Below are 20,064 nucleotides of genomic sequence, written 5' to 3'. Positions count from 1 at the left end.
AACCAAGTATCATGATCTATACCAAATCACTGAAATTAGTTCACCAGTAATTGTTCAATTACAATTGTTGATCAAAACATCTGTTGTTCATGTAAGTAGAGTCAAACCACTCAAAGGATTTGTGGATGCATTATCACAAGTTCCATCAGTCACAACACTAAAGTGTCTAAAAGAATTAGGAAACTGCCTCTTAATGACAATCAAGTTGCTCACAGCATATCTCATGCACTCAAGCCACTGGATAAGTAGTTTGTGATCAGATTTTCAAGTTGTACTGGAGTTTTAATATGCATTTGTTGTCTTTACTTTTTTTAAGTATTACTATGAATTTATTGATTTATTATGTACCATGGAGTTTGGAAGTTTTTCTGTCTATTATTGTTCAATAAGTAGGGTTCTTAGGCAGCATGTGGCATACCAACATGGACGTCAAGGAGGATTATCATAGTCCTGATATTGCTACACTCCATCAGGGGAGGGGAAGGAATACAGTTTAGAACCAACATCTACATTTTGGAATACTGTTCTCCAGACTGCCAGACACGCTATTAACTAGCAACTGGTATCAATTAAGATTAACTTTCAACATATGGAAGTAAGAAACAAGGTTTGCATGTTACAAGATGCACCACTGGAATTATGTACTGAAGCACAGAGAGAAAGTTTGTTTTTAAAAAAATACAGAACAAGAATTAAGAGTTGGGATACTCATGTGAAAAATCTAGAGCACAATTAACAGAAACAGTATCACAGACACTAGTACTAAGATTTGGGAGAATGTAGTACTAAGACTTGGAAGAATCTTTAAGAGAAAGCATTATGATTTGTCCACACAGAGTGACACAGACTAACACTTTAGTGTGTGAACTGCAACGGTTGTTAGGGAAAACGGAACTGGCAGAGTACACAAGAGAAGTGCTGGCTCCACAACTTAAGTTCCACTAGGTTGGAATGTACTGGATTTATTCAGTTTTCTCACCAGAAGCCATAATCATAAATTATTACAAGAACAGAGACTCCAAGGGAGTGACAAAAGTAGAATTAAGAAACAGTGGTATACTGATAAATGGTACAACTTAAGATACAGTCCGAACATAATTTCACCTTCCACAATCCAGTTATCACAACCTCCATTCTGTTAGCCGGAAAAACCTTTACAAATATTACCACCATAAAACAATGTTTCTAACGATCCTGAACAGTGGCTTATTATTATCATCTTTGGACAAACCTATAACATTTCAAAATGGAAGAATTACCTTGAAACAAATGTTCAAGCATGGTCAACAATATAAACAACAGTATATCATCAAAACTAACTACCCCCCTCCCCCTCCTCTGACTTACCAGTACATCAGATACTTTTCAAGTAGCTAACTAATGTAAATAAAAGAGAGTGCAACCTAATAAAATTGTAAACTTGTATAATACACTTGGTGTACAATCAATTAACAGACAGTGCAGAATTAAGAAGCAAAACAAAGACTTTGTTAATCAGCTTCCATGAAGATTTAAGTGGAAAAAATTTGTACAGTGTATAACTGTACAGTAACAGGTACATAATAAAACTGTTTCAGAAACAAACCAATGAAAATTAAGGGTGAATTTTCTAATGGATAGACAAGTGTTGTACCACAGAGAAGTTTACTGGATGAATGAAATTTTTAAAAGTTTTCCCCAACCAGCACTGAGCCACAGCAAAGCAGGCTCAAGAGCAGTGTTGCAACTGGACTCTCAAACAAGCAGGAGAGTCGACACTGCAATTTCGTAGCACACAACTGCGGCCATTGCCCCACACAACTTGAGGGAGAGGTATGAATCACCAATTCAGCAAAATGAGTTCATTGTGTAAAGACCATAATGCCATTTTGACAGTGCTGCAAGCTGCCAAAAACATGTAAATCTTACACAAGAATACCTTTTAGCCTGCTGATATTGCAGAAAAGCATGAACTAAAATGCTGAAAGCCGGGGTGCAGTGGAGACCGCAGATGAACCTAGAAAACAAGATCGCATTTGCCAACACATAATGTCACTGCCTCAGGCAGACAATTATGATTATTCACACTCCTGAGCTCCTCTATCTTGCAGCTGCAGTGACTCAGCATCAAGGCAAGATGTGTGATATGCCATCTAACATTGTCAGGTGACTACTACTTTTGAGGCTGCAGCCAGCCTGGTCTGCTAGACTTAGCCACTGTGACCTCTCATCTGCTGATATGAAGACCAAAGAGTCTTCTACAATTGGCTCATGGAGGTCAAACTGGTGGTGCTTGAGGCACTACCACAGTCATGCTGTGCTCAGGTGTACTATTTGCTGCTGCCTCTCAAGCTGTACCCATGAGATAGAAGCTGATTGGAGCACTCTCTACAAGGTCCTCAAATGTGCCCTGGTCAAAAGCATCATCACGCTGGTCGACATCGACGCCACATGAGCAACACTTGCAGCCAGCTGGGCAAGCTATCCTGCACAGTACCACACAGCTTCATGAGCCACCATGACCTCACAAAGGCCTCGAGAGACTGCTGAGCATGTGCGTCAGCGAAGTCCACTCTGTGTGCTGTGTCTATAGCCCTCCTCAAAGCTGCCACAGAAAAGATAATTCATTGTAACTGAAGTTAATAAATGCCTAATTCACTTATGCTGTCTGCCTGACTGGTCATCATCACAGTGCTCCACCCTTCAACACCCTGCATCCACAGGAGTCACACCCTAGCGACCTCTTGTACCCCTGTAGTTTCCGTTTCTGGTTCAATAGAGATTTGGGAACAGAAGAAGTGTCCTGTTGTGTTTGTACATCTTCATTATCAGGCAGGATAGGAACATTATTGAGAATAGCATCACTTCACACTTAGGCACAATTACCCCCCCCCCCCCCCTCCCCCAACAAGTTGAACTTTCATTAAGAAATTTTGGAGTGCTCAGTTCTCTCTTTATTTCATAGTATTTGCCATCCACTAAACTTGCACTGTTTAAACACTTTTTTGCATTAGTTATTTTAAAGGAGTTACTGTCATCATTTCCCAAGAGCACTTTGTACACTTGTGGAGCTTTTATAGTTCATTACAGTTACTGCTTCATAGCAGTTGCTGTCCACAAAATTCACACTGTTTTCACACTTTTTTTCATTTTCCACTTTCTGTGGACTGCTTTTGTACACAACTTTTGTCCACTTATCTAAAGAAGTCTCATTTTCTCAATCGGATTTCATCATATCCTGCTTCAACATCAGTCCACATTTTTCGAATGTAAGTCGTTAATACTGCTGAAATCGCACAAATTATTTAGTAGGTACTAGAAAAGTGATGTAACAGTCCTGAACAGTAACAGAAGAAGACAATTCAGAAATCCAAGAAAAACCAAGAGGCAACATGGTCAAGAATAAAAGGTAAAGCAGAGCTATCCTGTTAAGTGCATAATGGGAAAACTATATGAGAAGAAATTGGCAACATTTGATACACAGTGCCTATAGCAGGATTTTAAAGGTTTAGCTGCAAATGTGCTATTGCACTCTGAAATAAATAATACATTACAAGAACAATAGAGTATAATAACATACAGCGCAGGCAATGACTGGTAGGATGTTCCCTTCTGTATTTGACAGATGCTCAGAGGGGCACTTCGTGCATTAATTCCAATGCTGATGTGTACTCATCTGAAATTACTGACTTGCTTATCTAGAGTATATATCACCTACTGATATTTTCTTTTATCTTTTTGTGGACTTCATTTCTTTTGTAGTTTGACCTGTGCTGGAAGTGGAATAGCACTTATCTATTTCCAATAAGCTACTAACTAACAGAAGACATGTGTAGCCAACTATAAGACTTCAGAGCAGACTGACTCTTCTCACTGACATGCCAAAGTCCATTGTCATGGTGTGTTCTATTCCATTAAGTGCAGCAAGTCTCCAAGGCAGGAGTACAGCTGCATGGACTAATCTCCAAACCAGCAGGTGTTTCAAAGTGTGATCAAACTGGCACCATTGCCCTGTCTTGCAGAAACAATGAGCCCATCTGCACTCAGTTACTCGCACAGATAGCATGAAATATCCACACAATGTGCATGTTCAAAATTACTAAACCAACTAATAAAACTTAATTTCATGTTTGGCAATTATTACTTGTTGGCACTACAAACATTGTGCAACACATAATTTTGCTGAAATGTTATGTTGCACCTCAAATCTAATACAGTAAAGCTGTACTATTGAAAAGATTAACAGACATTAGGAAACACTGAACCACTGAAAAGAATGACACACAAAAAGGCACAAAAAGCTCACTACAGGAATAGGACAGACATTGACAATCCAAAAGCTTTTTAACATACAGTCAAATTATTAAACTAGTAGAAGTGTTTTATTAAAATGCCTCTCTTCATTTTCAAACCACTGGGACCAGATATTTAACTATATGGAAAGTTGCTGCACCACTGCTCTCCTGACATGTCATAGACTTTCGCAAGAATTTTATTCCTTTGATACATGGCATGTCAAAAACATATTCACTGTAAAACAGAATCACGTCATAAAAATAAGGCCCAAATGTAATAAATTAACTCTAACCTATAGAGGAATCCAAGTTTTCACACACACTATAAATGATAATTCATGATACAAACCTCCTGATCAACAAAACCAAATATATGTGAACTATGATCAAGGAATAGCAATCACAAAATAACACACAAAGAACTTACCTTCATCTTCAGAGTTACTTCCCTGTGAGTCAAACATGTCATGTGTCATTATTCTCTTAAGTCTGGTCAATTTTTTTCCTTTCTGCAGATTTCCATCCACTGCAAAACACACAGAAAAGAAACAATGACTACACAGCCACAATCTATACAAACCCACCACATTATATGTGTAGTTCGAAGTAATAGTAACCACTGCCAAAACTAACTTTTCACATTATAATCAATATTAACAATAAATTTTGAGGTTTTCCTACTATCTTAGTATTTTTCACCATCTTGTAATATGGGTCTACAATTTCTATAATTTTTTTAGACGTGCTAACACATTAATATCCTCTAGAAAAAATGGTGACACTCTGAGAAGGTACTAGTTTCACCAGACAATGTCTGATGCACGAAGTGACAAAACTAGTTGTATCTACTGGAATCCCACTGAAAACAACAGCTGAAAGGAACATCACATCATTACAATAATCTTGGAATCTTTCGCAAGATAAAAGGTAAAAAGTTTTGGTAAGATAAATCACACATCCGTCAAATTTTACAAGAGCATTAGTTCCACTTTTCACTTTCTTGCTATCAGGTGAAGATATGGCGCTGTAAGAAATAAGAATGGGAAATGTTTTTTGTTTTGCAGTCAGTATGCTGTTTGTCACTTGGTAACATGTGTTTATTTCTTCTGTGAAGCGAATGTTGATGTTAAGGGTTAAGATGGGTGAAGTTTTCTGTACAAAATGCAATGGCTACTGACAAGAAAGACCATGCAGCACTGCTGGCAAAGTTGTTTTATCATAACAGAAAAAATAGCAGCATGGACAGAAAAAGCCGTGAAGAGGCACCATGTCAATAAATGGGGTAAAGAATGTTGTTGTTGTTGTTGTCTTCAGTCCTGAGACTGGTTTGATGCAGCTCTCCATGCTACTCTATCCTGTGCAAGCTGCTTCATCTCCCAGTACCTACTGCAACCTACATCCTTCTGAATCTGCTTAGTGTACTCATCTCTCGGTCTCCCTCTACGATTTTTACCCTCCACGCTGCCCTCCAATGCTAAATTTGTGATCCCTTGATGCCTCAAAACATGTCCTACCAACCGATCCCTTCTTCTAGTCAAGTTGTGCCACAAACTTCTCTCCTCCCCAATCCTATTCAATACCTCCTCATTAGTTACGTGATCTATCCACCTTATCTTCAGTATTCTTCTGTAGCACCACGTTTCGAAAGCTTCTATTCTCTTCTTGTCCAAACTAGTTATCGTCCATGTTTCACTTCCATACATGGCTACACTCCAAACAAATACTTTCAGAAACGACTTCCTGATACATAGATCTATATTCGATGTTAACAAATTTCTCTTCTTCAGAAACGCTTTCCTTGCCATTGCCAGTCTACATTTTATATCCTCTCTACTTCGACCATCATCAGTTATTTTACTTCCTAAATAGCAAAACTCCTTTACTACTTTAAGTGTCTCATTTCCTAAAATAATTCCCTCAGCATCACCCGATTTAATTTGACTACATTCCATTATCCTCGTTTTGCTTTTGTTAATGTTCATCTTATATCCTCCTTTCAAGACACTGTCCATTGCGTTCAACTGCTCTTCCAAGTCCTTTGCCGTCTCTGACAGAATTACAATGTCATCGGCGAACCTCAAAGTTTTTACTTCGTCTCCATGAATTTTAATACCTACTCCAAATTTTTCTTTTGTTTCCTTTACTGCTTGCTCAATATACAGATTGAATAACATCGGGGAGAGGCTACAACCCTGTCTCACTCCTTTCCCAACCACTGCTTCCCTTTCATGCCCCTCGACTCTTATTACTGCCATCTGGTTTCTGTACAAATTATAAATAGCCTTTCGCTCCCTGTATTTTACCCCTGCCACCTTTAGAATTTGAAAAAGAGTATTCCAGTCAACATTGTCAAAAGCTTTCTCTAAGTCTACAAATGCTAGAAACGTAGGTTTGCCTTTTCTTAATCTTTCTTCTAAAATAAGTCGTAAGGTCAGTATTGCCTCACGTGTTCCAACATTTCGACGGAATCCAAACTGATCCTCCCCGAGGTCTGCATCTACCAGTTTTTCCATTCGTCTGTAAAGAATTCGCGTTAGTATTTTGCAGCCGTGGCTTATTAAACTGATAGTTCGGTAATTTCCACATCTGTCAGCACCTGCTTTCTTTGGGATTGGAATTATTATATTCTTCTTGAAGTCTGAGGGTATTTCGCCTGTCTCATACATCTTGCTCACCAGCTGGTAGAGTTTTGTCATGACTGGCTCTCCCAAGGCCGTCAGTAGTTCTAATGGAATGTTGTCTACTCCGGGGGCCTTGTTTCGACTCAGGTCTTTCAGTGCTCTGTCAAACTCTTCACGCAGTATCGTATCTCCCATTTCGTCTTCATCTACATCCTCTTCTATTTCCATAATATTGTCCTCAAGTACATCGCCCTTGTATAAACCTTCTATATACTCCTTCCACCTTTCTACCTTCCCTTCTTTGCTTAGAACTGGGCTGCCATCTGAGCTCTTGATATTCATACACGTGGTTCTCTTCTCTCCAAAGGTCTCTTTAATTTTCCTGTAGGCAGTATCTATCTTACCCCTAGTGAGATAAGCTTCTACATCCTTACATTTGTCCTCTAGCCATCCCTGTTTAGCCATTTTGCACTTCCTGTCGATCTCATTTTTGAGACGTTTGTATTCCTTTTTGCCTGCTTCATTTACTGCATTTTTATATTTTCTCCTTTCATCAATTAAATTCAATATTTCTTCTGTTACCCAAGGATTTCTAGCAGCCCTCGTCTTTGTACCTACTTTATCCTCTGCTGCCTTCACTACTACATCCCTCAGAGCTACCCATTCTTCTTCTACTGTATTTCTTTCCCCTATTCCTGTCAATTGTTCCCTTATGCTCTCTCTGAAACTCTGTACAACCTCTGGTTCTTTCAGTTTATCCAGGTCCCATCTCCTTAATTTCCCACATTTTTGCAGTTTCTTCAGTTTTAATCTACAGGTCATAACCAATAGATTGTGGTCAGAGTCCACATCTGCCCCTGGAAATGTCTTACAGCTTAAAACCTGGTTCCTAAATCTCTGTCTTACCATTATATAATCTATCTGATACCTTTTAGTATCTCCAGGGTTCTTCCACGTATACAACCTTCTTTCATGATTCTTAAACCAAGTGTTAGCTATGATTAAGTTGTGCTCTGTGCAAAATTCTACTAGGCGGCTTCCTCTTTCATTTCTTAGCCCCAATCCATATTCACCTACTATGTTTCCTTCTCTCCCTTTTCCTACACTCGAATTCCAGTCACCCATTACTATTAAATTTTCGTCTCCCTTCACTATCTGAATAATTTCTTTTATTTCATCGTACATTTCTTCAATTTCTTCATCATCTGCAGAGCTAGTTGGCATATAAACTTGTACTACTGTAGTAGGTGTGGGCTTCGTATCTATCTTGGCCACAATAATGCGTTATGCGTAAAGAATATGATCAACAAATCTGAAGAAACAGAAAATTGGGTGGTGCAACAGGGAGAGGTAGGCAGCTCATTCCCACAGCATCTGATGAAGTGGGTGTAGCAACAGTTGACTGTGCAGAACATGCCTCAAATTCTGCAACCATTGCTTGAGCTGTATCACAAGGAATTTTCTCCCCCCCCCCTCCCCCCCCCCCCCCCAGCTCAACATTTCAAAAGATTTTGCAGCCCATTTTACATTGGTATCCCTAAAATACTCAGAATGCACAAACAAAGCCCCAAGAGAGGCTACAATGCTGTGACTTTGCACTTCATTTGTTGGTATACATGGAAATGGATCATATGTAGCCAGGAAATATTCTTTGGATAGATGATGCACATTTTACACTGCAAGGTGCCATGGATGTACAGAACTATCACATGTGGGTTTTATTCTGACACATGTTGTGCAGTAACATCCACTACACTCAAGAATGACACCTCATAGGTCTGTTAGGTGTACAGTGACATCTGCACCTCCTTGTGCAACACATGATTCCAGCTTTGCAAGACTGCAACTGTGGCAACACCACTATTTTCATGAAAGAGGTGGAGCACCACATATCACTTGCAAGGTGAAAGATTTGCTCCAAACACCTTCAGTAACAACCACATCATCTCTAGGCAATTTCAAGATTTGTGACCTTCTAGATCCCCTGACCTAAAGCAATGTGATTTTTGGTTTTAGGCCTACCCGGAAGATCATGTCTATCAGGGATGTATCCGGACTCTCCCTGATCTGGAAGACAGCAAACAATTACATATTACTCTAATTACACTAGATGTGTTGCAAGCAACTGTCAACCATGCCATGTTACAGATGCAGCATGTTGCCGAGTCGGAAGACCATACTGAATACGTGTTGCAACTTGTGACTACATCCTACCAAACGTGCCAAAACCACCATTATCACTGATCGATCGTTCCTCCCTTTTTCCTGCCCTCACACTACATTCCTACTGCTTACAGCACCGTATTTTCACCTGGTGGCAGAAGGAAAAAACTATTATTTTTTCAAGCATATTCTGCGAGTGCATAGATTAATGAATATACCTACAATGTTTCAGTGTCTTGCAATGAATACAGCCCACACTGCAGCACTTGGAATGGGGTCAGTATAATTAACACCACCCGGTACATGACCAACTAATGAAGCTTTTAGTCGCTATGAACACACATGGCCATAAAAGAATTCCTGTCAAAAGTGGAGCACAAAGACAGAGTCATTAAACCCTTAAATAGGTACCTGAACATGTATCTATTTCGCGCAAAATTCACATCTCAATTTTGTTTAGTGGTAAATCATTAGACTACAAATTTAAAGGTTTTCGAGCTAATTGCATGATGACAATGCCCTAGTACTTTGAAATTGACTGTTTATAAAGTGATGATTGGGAATCTTTCTCACAAGGGCGTTTGCTTTTCAGAAAACTTCAATAGATCTGTCCAGAACGGTTCTTCCTCATTTTGTTCTTTTGGCTCTATTTAAGCTTTCAACAAATGATTGTTTCTGTTGAGCAACTGTAGTGTTTTCCCATTGGTGCAAAAAGTGAAGTTTTTACCTAACACTATTTTTCCTTTTGCCACCCACTCTGATAATTACAATATCTGAAAAATATAGATTTCAACCTTTCACAGGCATTCACAGCCATGCAAGCCATGCTTGAGAATGTTACAGACAGAATGGGTAAAGGGACGAAAGAAGAACTGAAAATAACTATTCACATATAGGGAAAGACTTTTGGCATAGTCGCAATATGTTAACAGCTTTAGTTTTCTGGTCACTATAGTAAAGCGTGTGGTCACTATAAACTGGCAGTAAGCTGCGAGCATAAACAAGCTAGCATTATGACTGCCAGATGACCGAGGAATAGGCACCCAGCAAACGCCCACATTCTGTGTAACTATATTAGCAGAACTGATATACGGTCATAGTGACTGCCGATCCATTCTGGTGTTGTGACAGTTGTAATTTAACCCTGTGATGAACCAGGATTTGTCTCTTCAGTGCAAGAAAAGAAAACAACAGGCAGCTCACAATACAACGCATTTGGTAATGGCTACCGTGTAGTTACATACAGAGGTTGGCAGCATCAGAAAGAAGATAGTTTAGGCCCGACTGCTACTGATATTTGATGCAACCACTGTTCAAAAACACCTGCCATCTAAAACTGCAACTTTAAAGTGTATGCATTACACCGACTTTTGAACTTTAGTTAGCAGACACATAGATGCAATTCTTGGTTCTAATATAACTGGTTCCATGGCTGAGGCCTACCTTGCTTACATGACAAGAATCTCACAAACCATTCAACTGCCCAAAACTGGCATGGCTCCAGAGCATCGAGCACACTAAAATGTCGACGTGTGCGTGCACTTTTAATTTTCCAAACATGTTTTTACACACATTACCTTTCTGAACTGGGAAACGAATAGGAAACCTGAGTGTTTATTTGGAAAAGAATTTAATCCTGTTCTTGATGTGCATCAAACAATGGAAAGCCATGGATGGAATAACAACAATATGCAACAGGTAGACTGCAACTCACCATACAGAAGAGTCAGAGTCGGAAGCAGGCACAGTGAAAAAGACAGCTACAAACTAAGCTTTCTGACAAAGTCCTTCCAAAACAGAAAACAGAGAGACATTCACACAAATACAACTCATACACACAAATGGCCACTGTCTCCAGACACTGGAGCCAGACTATGAGTGCATCTGACATAAGTAACAATCTACCATGTTGGGTGGTCGTGGTAAGGAGGGGTCGTGGGGTGAGGACAGAGAGGGATAGCAGGAGAGGGGTAGAGAAAGATGCCATGCTGCCTATGGGAGCATGAACAGACAGAGTGGGGACAGGATAGGGCTGCTAGGTGCAATGTCAGAAAGCTGTGCTGGGGGGTGGGGATGGAGGGTGGGGATAAAGGGAGTGGAAGGGGACAGAAGTACAGAAGGGCAGAAGAATATTAGGAGCGTACTGGTGGGATAGAAAGTGTGTGTAGTGATGGAGGGAGCAGAAAGAGGATAGGTGCATGGAGGACAGGGAGTAGTGAAGGTTGAGGCCAGGGGGCTTACAGGAATGAAGGACATGTAGGAAGAGTTCCTACCTGCATACCTCTGAAAAGCTGGTGCTGGTAGGAAGAATCCACATGGTACAGGCTGTGAAGCAGTCATTACAGTTAAGCACATTGTGTTGGGCAGCTTTTTCAGCAATTAGGTGATCTAACCATTTCTTGGCCACAGTTTGGCAATTGCCAAACATGAGGACAAACAGCTTATTAATTGTCATGCCCACATAGAAAGCAGCGCAGTGGTTGCAGCTTAGTTTGAGGATCCTATGTCTGCTTTCACAGATAGACCTGCATTTGATATGGCTGGAGATGCCTGTGACAGGACTGGAGCAGATAGTAGTGGGAGGACATATGGGACAAGTTTTGCATCTAGGTCTATTGCAGGAATATGGACTATGGGGCAAGGGGTTGGAGTTGTGCTATTCAAGTCAGATGCAATCACAGTCGGGCTCCAGTGCCTAGAAAGACTGGCCACGAGCATGTATGTGAGTTGCGTTTGTATGAATGTTTGTGTGCTTTTATTTCAGAAGCACTGTATCAGAAAGCTCAATATTATAGCAGCCTTTTTCACTGTACCTGCCTGCGACCCACTGCCCCCTCTATGTAGATAATAGTAATCTATTTTTTCTATATTATTGTTCTCGATGCGGATCCACTGTCTTACCCCTTCTGCTACCTCATATGAAGTTAAAGCCACCAGCTGAAATGTTACATCATAAAGAAGCAGTTATATTGTAACAGTCTATTTTCATTGTACCTGACTGAAACGTATTGTCTCCTCTATGTGGAGAGTAGTAATCTATCCTTTCCATATTATTGCTCTTGATGCGAATCCACTGTCTTATCCCTTCTATTACCTCAAAATGAAGTTAAAGCTACCAGCAGAAATGTTATAACATCAAAAGAAGCAATTAGGTTTCTTAATGTATTGACACTAAAACTGCATCTTCTTCAGCCATCGAAGGCTGTGGAATCAACATACAGCCAACAGAATGAGATGATGTGACAATGTGAACAGGAGTCCTCCTCTTTGTAAGCAGAAGTTACTCTATTCAGACAGCTATGCACTTTCAGAATATTGCATATTTCTTTACAATGAAACCATCTCAACAGGCCAATAATGTGAACTTTGCATTTTTGGGAGCTCATTTCATCTGTTTGAATTTTCAGTATCTTGATTTTTTATTTAATACATTGACACACTACAAGAAACTTTCAGAATTGTTACGTATTTCTCCAATTTATAACCTCAGGCCTGTATTTCCTACTATGTTATTTCAAACATCAATATATCCTTGCATATGTTGTCGTTTCCAGGAGCAGTAAAATATAAGCAAACACTTATCACAGAAATGCATCACTTGTTGACAGTCACTACTTTTTTATTCTGGGAGACACCTTGGACTTCCTCGACATCAATCCTTTCATTATATTTTCACAAGTATTTATTTTGAAAATGCTGAATAAGTCAGTCACTTGCACTTCTTGCACTTTAATGAGAGGTGCACTGCTGAGTTGGAACTACAGACATAGTCTGCAAAAACAGTTCAGGTAATAAATATCCTAATTCCTTAAGGGTGTACATAATTTGGTGTAAAGGAGACCACTCACGAATAGCAGAAGCATCATGTCATCGACAGGAGAGGGAGGGAGGGAGGGGGCGGGGGGAGATGAAAAACTAAATAAAAAAACTTGCTAGCTTTCAGAATCAATCCTTTCCCAAGCTGAGGAGCATGAGTACCAAGTGGTCAGTTGTTGGATTGAGCAGGTCTTGCATGTGGGTCTTCCATGCGGATACAATTCCTGTGGCAAGGAGTTGAGAGTGGGAGTGCATTGGAATGGAGTAGGATGTCATGTAGGTTGGGTGGGCGATAAGAGTACCACATTAGGATGGGTAGGAAGGATCTTGGGTAGGATGTCCCTCATTTACAAGACTGATTATAGTTTATCAAAGCCCTGGTGAAGGATGTGGTCCAGTTGTTCCATTCTAGGGTGATACTAGGTGGTGATGAGAGTACACCTTTGTAGACTACTCTTGGGAGGTGGTAGGAAGATTAGGAGTGTGTGAGAATAAGGCATGAGAAATCTGTCTGATGACTAGGATTGGTATCTAGCACCTGCTTGTGAAGGTGACCTGTACACCTGTCACTCCTCCCTCCTGCATTACTAGCCAGCAACCTGGGTGCCTCCGTCCGAGCAACTAGCCACTCACCCCCAATCTCACCTCCTGCCTCTCACTTCTCTCTCCAATTACCCATCCCACACAACCCTTAACGCACCCAGTCCACCTGACCACCCGAACTGCAATCACAGCATTGTGCATACAGTCGGCACTATGTAGATGCACAAGTGTGTGTGTGTGTGTGTGTGTGTGTGTGTGTGTGTGTGTGTGTGTGTGTGTGTGCGCGCGCGCGCGCCTTTTAGCCCTGAAGGAAGACATTATTTGAATGTCTCAGCAATCTTTACCGATCTTGTTTATCGGCCTTTTGAGTGCTCAGTGCCTTACAATTCTTTGTATCCTATCCAGTACTATTCCATCACAAATTATTACTTTGACCATAAAACTAAGCAACAAATAATGTCTGTTGAGAATTAAGTATGGAATATGCACAATAGTTTTATACCTTCAGTAGCATTTTCGTCTGTAACTTCCATTTTATCTGGTTCTTCACCACAGTTTTTCTTGCGTAATTCACTGTCCTCAGTACTACTATTACCATCATCTTCCTCTTCTTCTTCTTGGTTAGCATCAGAATCATCACCACCACCGTCATCATCCTCATCCTCCTCATAATCCTCATCGTCACCAGATACTTCAGCTTCATCATCCAAAAATTTATTCTTTATAGTTTTCTTCCGCACAACCTTTGTATTTTCTTCCTCCTCTTCCTCCTCCTCAGATTCTGATTCAGTAAGTGGTTCTTCAGCATCATCATCTTCATCAAACATACCACAGTCACTCTTTTCATCTGCAAACAGACAAGATAATGTTTACCATTAACTTAGAAAATATAAATTGGTTTGAGACAATAAACACTAATATTTAAGAAAACTCCAGCAGTCAGAAATAAAGGCCCAAACAAAAGCCAATGGAAATGACGTGTAAAACAGTGCGGTAACATAAGTGTTAATACTCCAGGCCAAGCTTTCCATCTTGATTGCTCACATGGAGGCAGCCTGGTGACTGCAGGCAGATGTGGATAGGAGTGAGCAGTCAGGTCATTGTATACTCTGTTGAATGCCTCAGCCGAGGGTCCATGGGCAGGGGTGAGCATATACCTCATGCGAGGTTATTTTCTACAAGTTGAGTTTATTTTATTTTATATAGCACTTGCACACCAACTTCACTTCTATCAAAAAACTTTAAATATTGGGACAATTGGGGGACTGGAGGGAGATCCTAACAACAATGAATAATTGTGACTATAGACGAGTAAAGTGTAACGGTTTGATGTGGCACTGAATGCAACATGCACTCTTAACTATGTATTTATGACACTCAGTAGGCCAACTGCTACAATGAGAAGGTTTTAGGGTGAGAGATGCTACCCATCCTTTGAGCAGCTTCACGTGCACATTTCAGCACAACAATGGCCATTGACATGTGGCATGGAATATGTAAACTTCTTCAAAGAAAGATGAGTAACACTGCATTGCTGGTCTGCACTTTTACCTGACGTGTCACCTGCTAAAAATGGCTGGAGTAGAGATGGCAGACAACTTATTTGTCAGGCTTTCAGCAATTACTGTAGACGCTTTATGAACTGAAATAAAAAACTCACGCTGAGAGATCCCTCACAAATTTATCCAGGCCATTTCTGTTCCCATACCATAACATTTAGAGGTTCTAACCGCACTATACGAGCAATTAACTGAAATCCTTTAGTCAATGATATGATGTATACAATTATGTAATATTAGCATTTGTGTATTGACATGTACCTAATATATGTTTTAATGTTTATTACACTCGTGCATATCCTTATTTGTTTAGCAATTTTCTGACACAATAATATCTCTTAGCATGTCATCCCCGAAAACTTCAAAAACACATTCTCGTTCAATACAGTTGCTGCATCGCTTATAACAAAAATATTAGTAGAGAATGCTTATTGGAACAACCTTTACTTAGTGCTACTGACATACATGATAACACAATCAAAGTAAAGAAACTCATGTTACTTTAAAAGAGAGGGAATAAATAAGCTATCACTGAAAGAACAAACCATCAATGTCCTCTTCATTATCCATTTTAAATTCCTGCTGCTTCTTCAACCATTCCTCTTCCCTCTGCCGTGCCATTTTTTGTTGGAGCTCTTCCTTCAGTCGCAAGAGTTTGGCACCCGGTTTGGCTAATTCAGGATCTTCAGGTGCCTCTTCATCCAATGGTACTGTTAAAACCTCTTTCACTACGTTTTCCTCTCCATTTTCACTTTTTTCCACACTTGAAACACTGTCAGATAAAAATCTCATAAGAGCACTGTACTACTTGAGAATGAGCTCATTCAATTTTTTGCACCAATAATTAATATATTTCAGCATTAACAACATGGTAATTAGATAAAAGGTAATTAAATATTTTCCTACAAGACCCCTACAGAAATCTCATTCCTTTTAAAAGGCCTCAGCTTAAGAATCAAACCTAGATTTCACCATGATGGACTTATAAGAAGCCTACTTTCCTTCTCCTGTTCTCTTCTGAGAAAACATTTATTCACCATCAACCCTACTGGCTACTTCCAGCCCAAGGAGGCCAATAAATATTGTCTTTAATACTTCCAATCTGCTTGCAATAATGTTCCCCCCTCCATTTCCACAAAGGCACTCTGATAATCTTCCAAGAATTTCTCACCTTCAATGTGGCTACACCTTTCTTCTTCATATACAGTCTTAGTGAGCCCAACACTACAACTACTGAACATCACCTTAAATTAAAACCGATGCTGATATATTTGATATAATTGTTTTCCCCCCCTATCAAAAACTTCATCACCAACTTTATGGAACTCAGTGACTATGTGAGTGAGAAGTTCTGTATGTTTTCTGACTCCTACACTAACAATATTATCACATCCCAGGAATCCAACATCACCCAAAACTTAGATCCATCTGACACCTAAATCCATTTCCTCTTCACACAGGCAACTCTTACCTTACACCAACTTTGTACCTGCTGTCAAAGCTCACAAACCCAACTTCACAGGTTACTCCTATTGTGACTAACCACAATGCTTCCAAAAACTATTCTGTGCCTTGGCTGACCATTACTTTCAACCTCATGCCGTAGTCTTCATTCATACATCCATGATACTTATTACTTTCTTCTCCAGTTTTTCACAGTTCCTGGACCATTCTAATTTACTGTTTTTAACTGGACACAGTGTCAACTGGACACTGTGTCATTGTATACCAACATTCTTCGGGTTCTAGCAGCCATACAACACAACTTGTCACAGCACCATTCCGATATGAATGAAACCAACCATCTCCTGCCGAAATCGTTTAGCCAAACACATTCTGAGCCATTATTGTGTATCCTTTGAAACTAAATCTACAAGCAAATCCACAGTAGTCTGAAAATACTCATGTGACAATCTGTTAGCAGGCCTCATACATGAAATGTTACTAACATATTTAATATCTTAATCTGCAAGCTGTGCTGACTTGTGGACATCTTCATGATCTGGTCCCATGGCAAGAATACCCTCTGCTCTTTCACACATACTGTCAAATTGAGTTCACCATGTAGAAGCTGATATCCACCTATCAGATGGCTCCATAAAAACTTCTGTCCACATCAAATGCCTCAACCACCAACAATGTCACCCATCCCACACCAAAAGGGACTCACCAACAGGCTCAGTGCCCATATGCGTCTTATCTGCACTGGGAAATAGGAGTTATACAAACATGATGTTAATCTTGCCAAAGCCTTTAAATGCAGCCTATACACTGCTCATTTGGTCTATAATATGGTTTTCCACATAACTTCTTGTGCTGAAACCAACAAACCGTGAACCAGCCACCCACCACTACTCCCTATGTCATCCAGGTACTGAAAAAATTGAACAGATCTTCCAAAGAGCCCCAGGTTGATTAATGGCTCCTCTCATCCCTCAAAGTAATAACCCACCATCCACCCAACCTATGAAATATCAAGACCCACCAAGGCCTGTTCCATATACTAAACTCATCACCACCCACTTCAGTCCAATTACAGTGCTTCTAATCAGTTACAGAAACTACCTACCCACCAAAGGAGAAAGTGCCAAGAGAAGCACAGTGTCTTACACTGGATGTCCACACAGAAAATACCATCAAATGCCTAACAACCAAGTCATTGACAAGATTAGTGAACACCACACCAGCAATAGCTTCAACAGATGGCTCAATAAGCCATGTCATACAGATTCTGAAACCTCCCAAACCCAACACCAGTTCTTCCATACTACAAAGGTAATTGCCCCTCCACTACATTGTTCCAGTAATCCCTCTTGCCGACAACTTCAGAAGATCTTGTCTTGAGCTAATCTCTTCCTACTCCATTGCCTTACCCTTTCTTTTCCAGTCATATGCCATTCCATTCCTCCACTGTCCCACTACTGCACTCATTCTTCCTCCACACTTCTCACTCTCATGATCTACCCATGCAGTTTTGTGATTGTTACCTTATTTAATCCTGAGTTTCCCACCGCCACTGAGAATCACATCTCCATCTAGCATGCCTTCAAATGCTTCCCTATCCTTTATTTACTCCTCATATCTCATTTCATCCACCCCAAGCCCTCCTCACCCTACTAACATGCCTCATCCATTTTCCTTAGCAACCATTCTTAAACAATTGTGTGTTCGTGTAAGCATCAACATGTTGCACGTACGTAGTTTTCTTTCATTGTTTTTGTTTACTGTTTCCATACTGGAATTTCAATTACTGTAACAACCATAAATAATTACTCTTACACAGACTAAAGCTTGTAAAACATGCACAGATTCTTACCTGACTTCCAACTTTTTCTTGTCAACAGGTTTCTTCTTGGCAGCCGAATGTTTAATAAACCTCTCGATAAGTGCATTGACACCACTGGGAGTTTTTTTAACACATGCATCCAAATCAATAATCTCATCAGGATCCCCTTTCAGTTGTGGTTTAAAGAATGTATTTATCCTGCTCTGAAATTTCACATTTTTAGATTTATTTGAAGTACAAGCTCCTACTGCTTCATGTGAAGCATCTTTGGTGCCACAACTGTCTGCCACATCATTAATGCTCTTAATGCTGTCCATAATTTCTGTCTTTGCCACCTCGATATTTATAGTACTTTTAAAAGGGTCATTATCCTGCTTATGTAGATTTGTAACACTGGTCAAACCATTAGTCTCAATTTCACTGGTCCTTGCACCTCCTAGTTCCTTGACACTTTCACTGGCATTTGCACAATTATCTGAAGAAGTATTACTAACAGAACCCTCTGCAATTGACGCCTCTAGATGTGGACACACTTTTCTAGATTCATGGAAAGAATTCGGTAAAATTCCTTCTGTGTCTGAGTTCGGAGCTCCAGATGTGGATACTGAACTATTATCAGAACTTTTCTGTATTTCTGTTGCAGATAGCTTAGTTTCAGTTTTTGTTTCTGGCTCAGATGCAACATCACTGGGTGGCTCCAGTGTTTCCGACATTACGTCCTTGTCTTGACACAAATCAACTGTGTCACTTACAGTGTAATGCAAGACTAAATCCTGTGAACCTATGTTAAACACATCCAGCATTGAAACATTTTCTGAATAACTCACTGTGTGGTCATCTACAGTAGAATCACAAGCATTATCATCACATATCATGCCACAACCTACAGCTTTTTTTGTCACCTCACTTCCTTCCTTGTTGTGTAGTGTACATTTACTATCAGAAGTGATATTTGGGTTGCTGACATTACTTTTTTCATCTGCACTCCTGACATCTGAATGATCTTTACTAATTTCATGAGATTGGGCACTGTCAGTATCATATGTAGCAGATGACTTCTCTGCACTGGTTGGCATTTGATCACAGTCCAGTCCATTTTGCTTAACGCTACAGTTTGTATCAGATTGATAGGTATTTCCATCATCAACTTGCCCAGTTTGTGTAACTGGTATGTTTGATGAAGTAACGTCATTTGCAGTTTGTGAGGAGATGGAAACTCCTTTATCAGAAAAACTTTCACCTGTATTACTTAGATCAGACACCTTGGGTTGTTCATCAAGTACCTTATTGCTAGTCTCACTGTCAGAATCCTCTGATTCAGATTTATAAAAAACTTCAGCCTCTCTCTCTCTCTCTTCAAGATCTTTCCTGCAAAAGAGCAAGACAAATTACAATTTAAAAAATGAAAGAAATGTGTACACCACAGTCCTGAAAATCTCATCATGCACAATGGAAAATAAAGACATTGCAACTGTCACTCAGCAATGTTCTGATCACAACAAAGTAAAACTCAATAGTTCACAGTTTGACAGAGATACAACTTGGTTTAAAGGTACCTTTCAGGCAGTGTTCTGAAAATGGATATTGTTACACTGTGGGTGCAGACAAAAAATGTAGAAAAAACACAAGGAAAACTTGTGCATCCATAAGCAGCATTACACACAGAACTCATAAGTGGCAGTAAAATGAAAATGAAGTTGCTGGAAAAAAGTAAGTAAACTTTTCATTATTTCAAAAGTAATCGCCATATCTGATAATACCTTTATCCTAGTGAGAGACAAGACAGTCACCATGACTGTACC

At 39.9% G+C, this 20,064-nt stretch overlaps 1 protein-coding gene across 3 annotated transcripts in view; it reads right to left on the bottom strand.

Moving 5' to 3' along the window:
* The window catches only part of LOC126267032 (claspin-like), a 166,409-nt gene that overhangs the window by 95,080 nt on the left and 51,265 nt on the right, over window positions 1–20,064 (bottom strand). For all 3 annotated transcript variants that reach the window (XM_049971818.1, XM_049971819.1, XM_049971817.1), the window contains 4 exons: window positions 18,293–19,630; window positions 15,522–15,748; window positions 13,920–14,264; window positions 4,702–4,800 (listed from right to left, as the gene is read on the bottom strand). In XM_049971818.1, coding sequence (XP_049827775.1) covers window positions 4,702–4,800; window positions 13,920–14,264; window positions 15,522–15,748; window positions 18,293–19,630 — 2,009 coding nt within the window. The remainder of the gene's footprint in view (window positions 1–4,701; window positions 4,801–13,919; window positions 14,265–15,521; window positions 15,749–18,292; window positions 19,631–20,064) is intronic.

This window comes from Schistocerca gregaria, chromosome 4 (genome assembly GCF_023897955.1).
Source record: "Schistocerca gregaria isolate iqSchGreg1 chromosome 4, iqSchGreg1.2, whole genome shotgun sequence".
Taxonomy (NCBI): Eukaryota; Metazoa; Arthropoda; class Insecta; order Orthoptera; family Acrididae; genus Schistocerca; species Schistocerca gregaria.
This window is presented reverse-complemented; position numbering and strand designations above follow the sequence as displayed.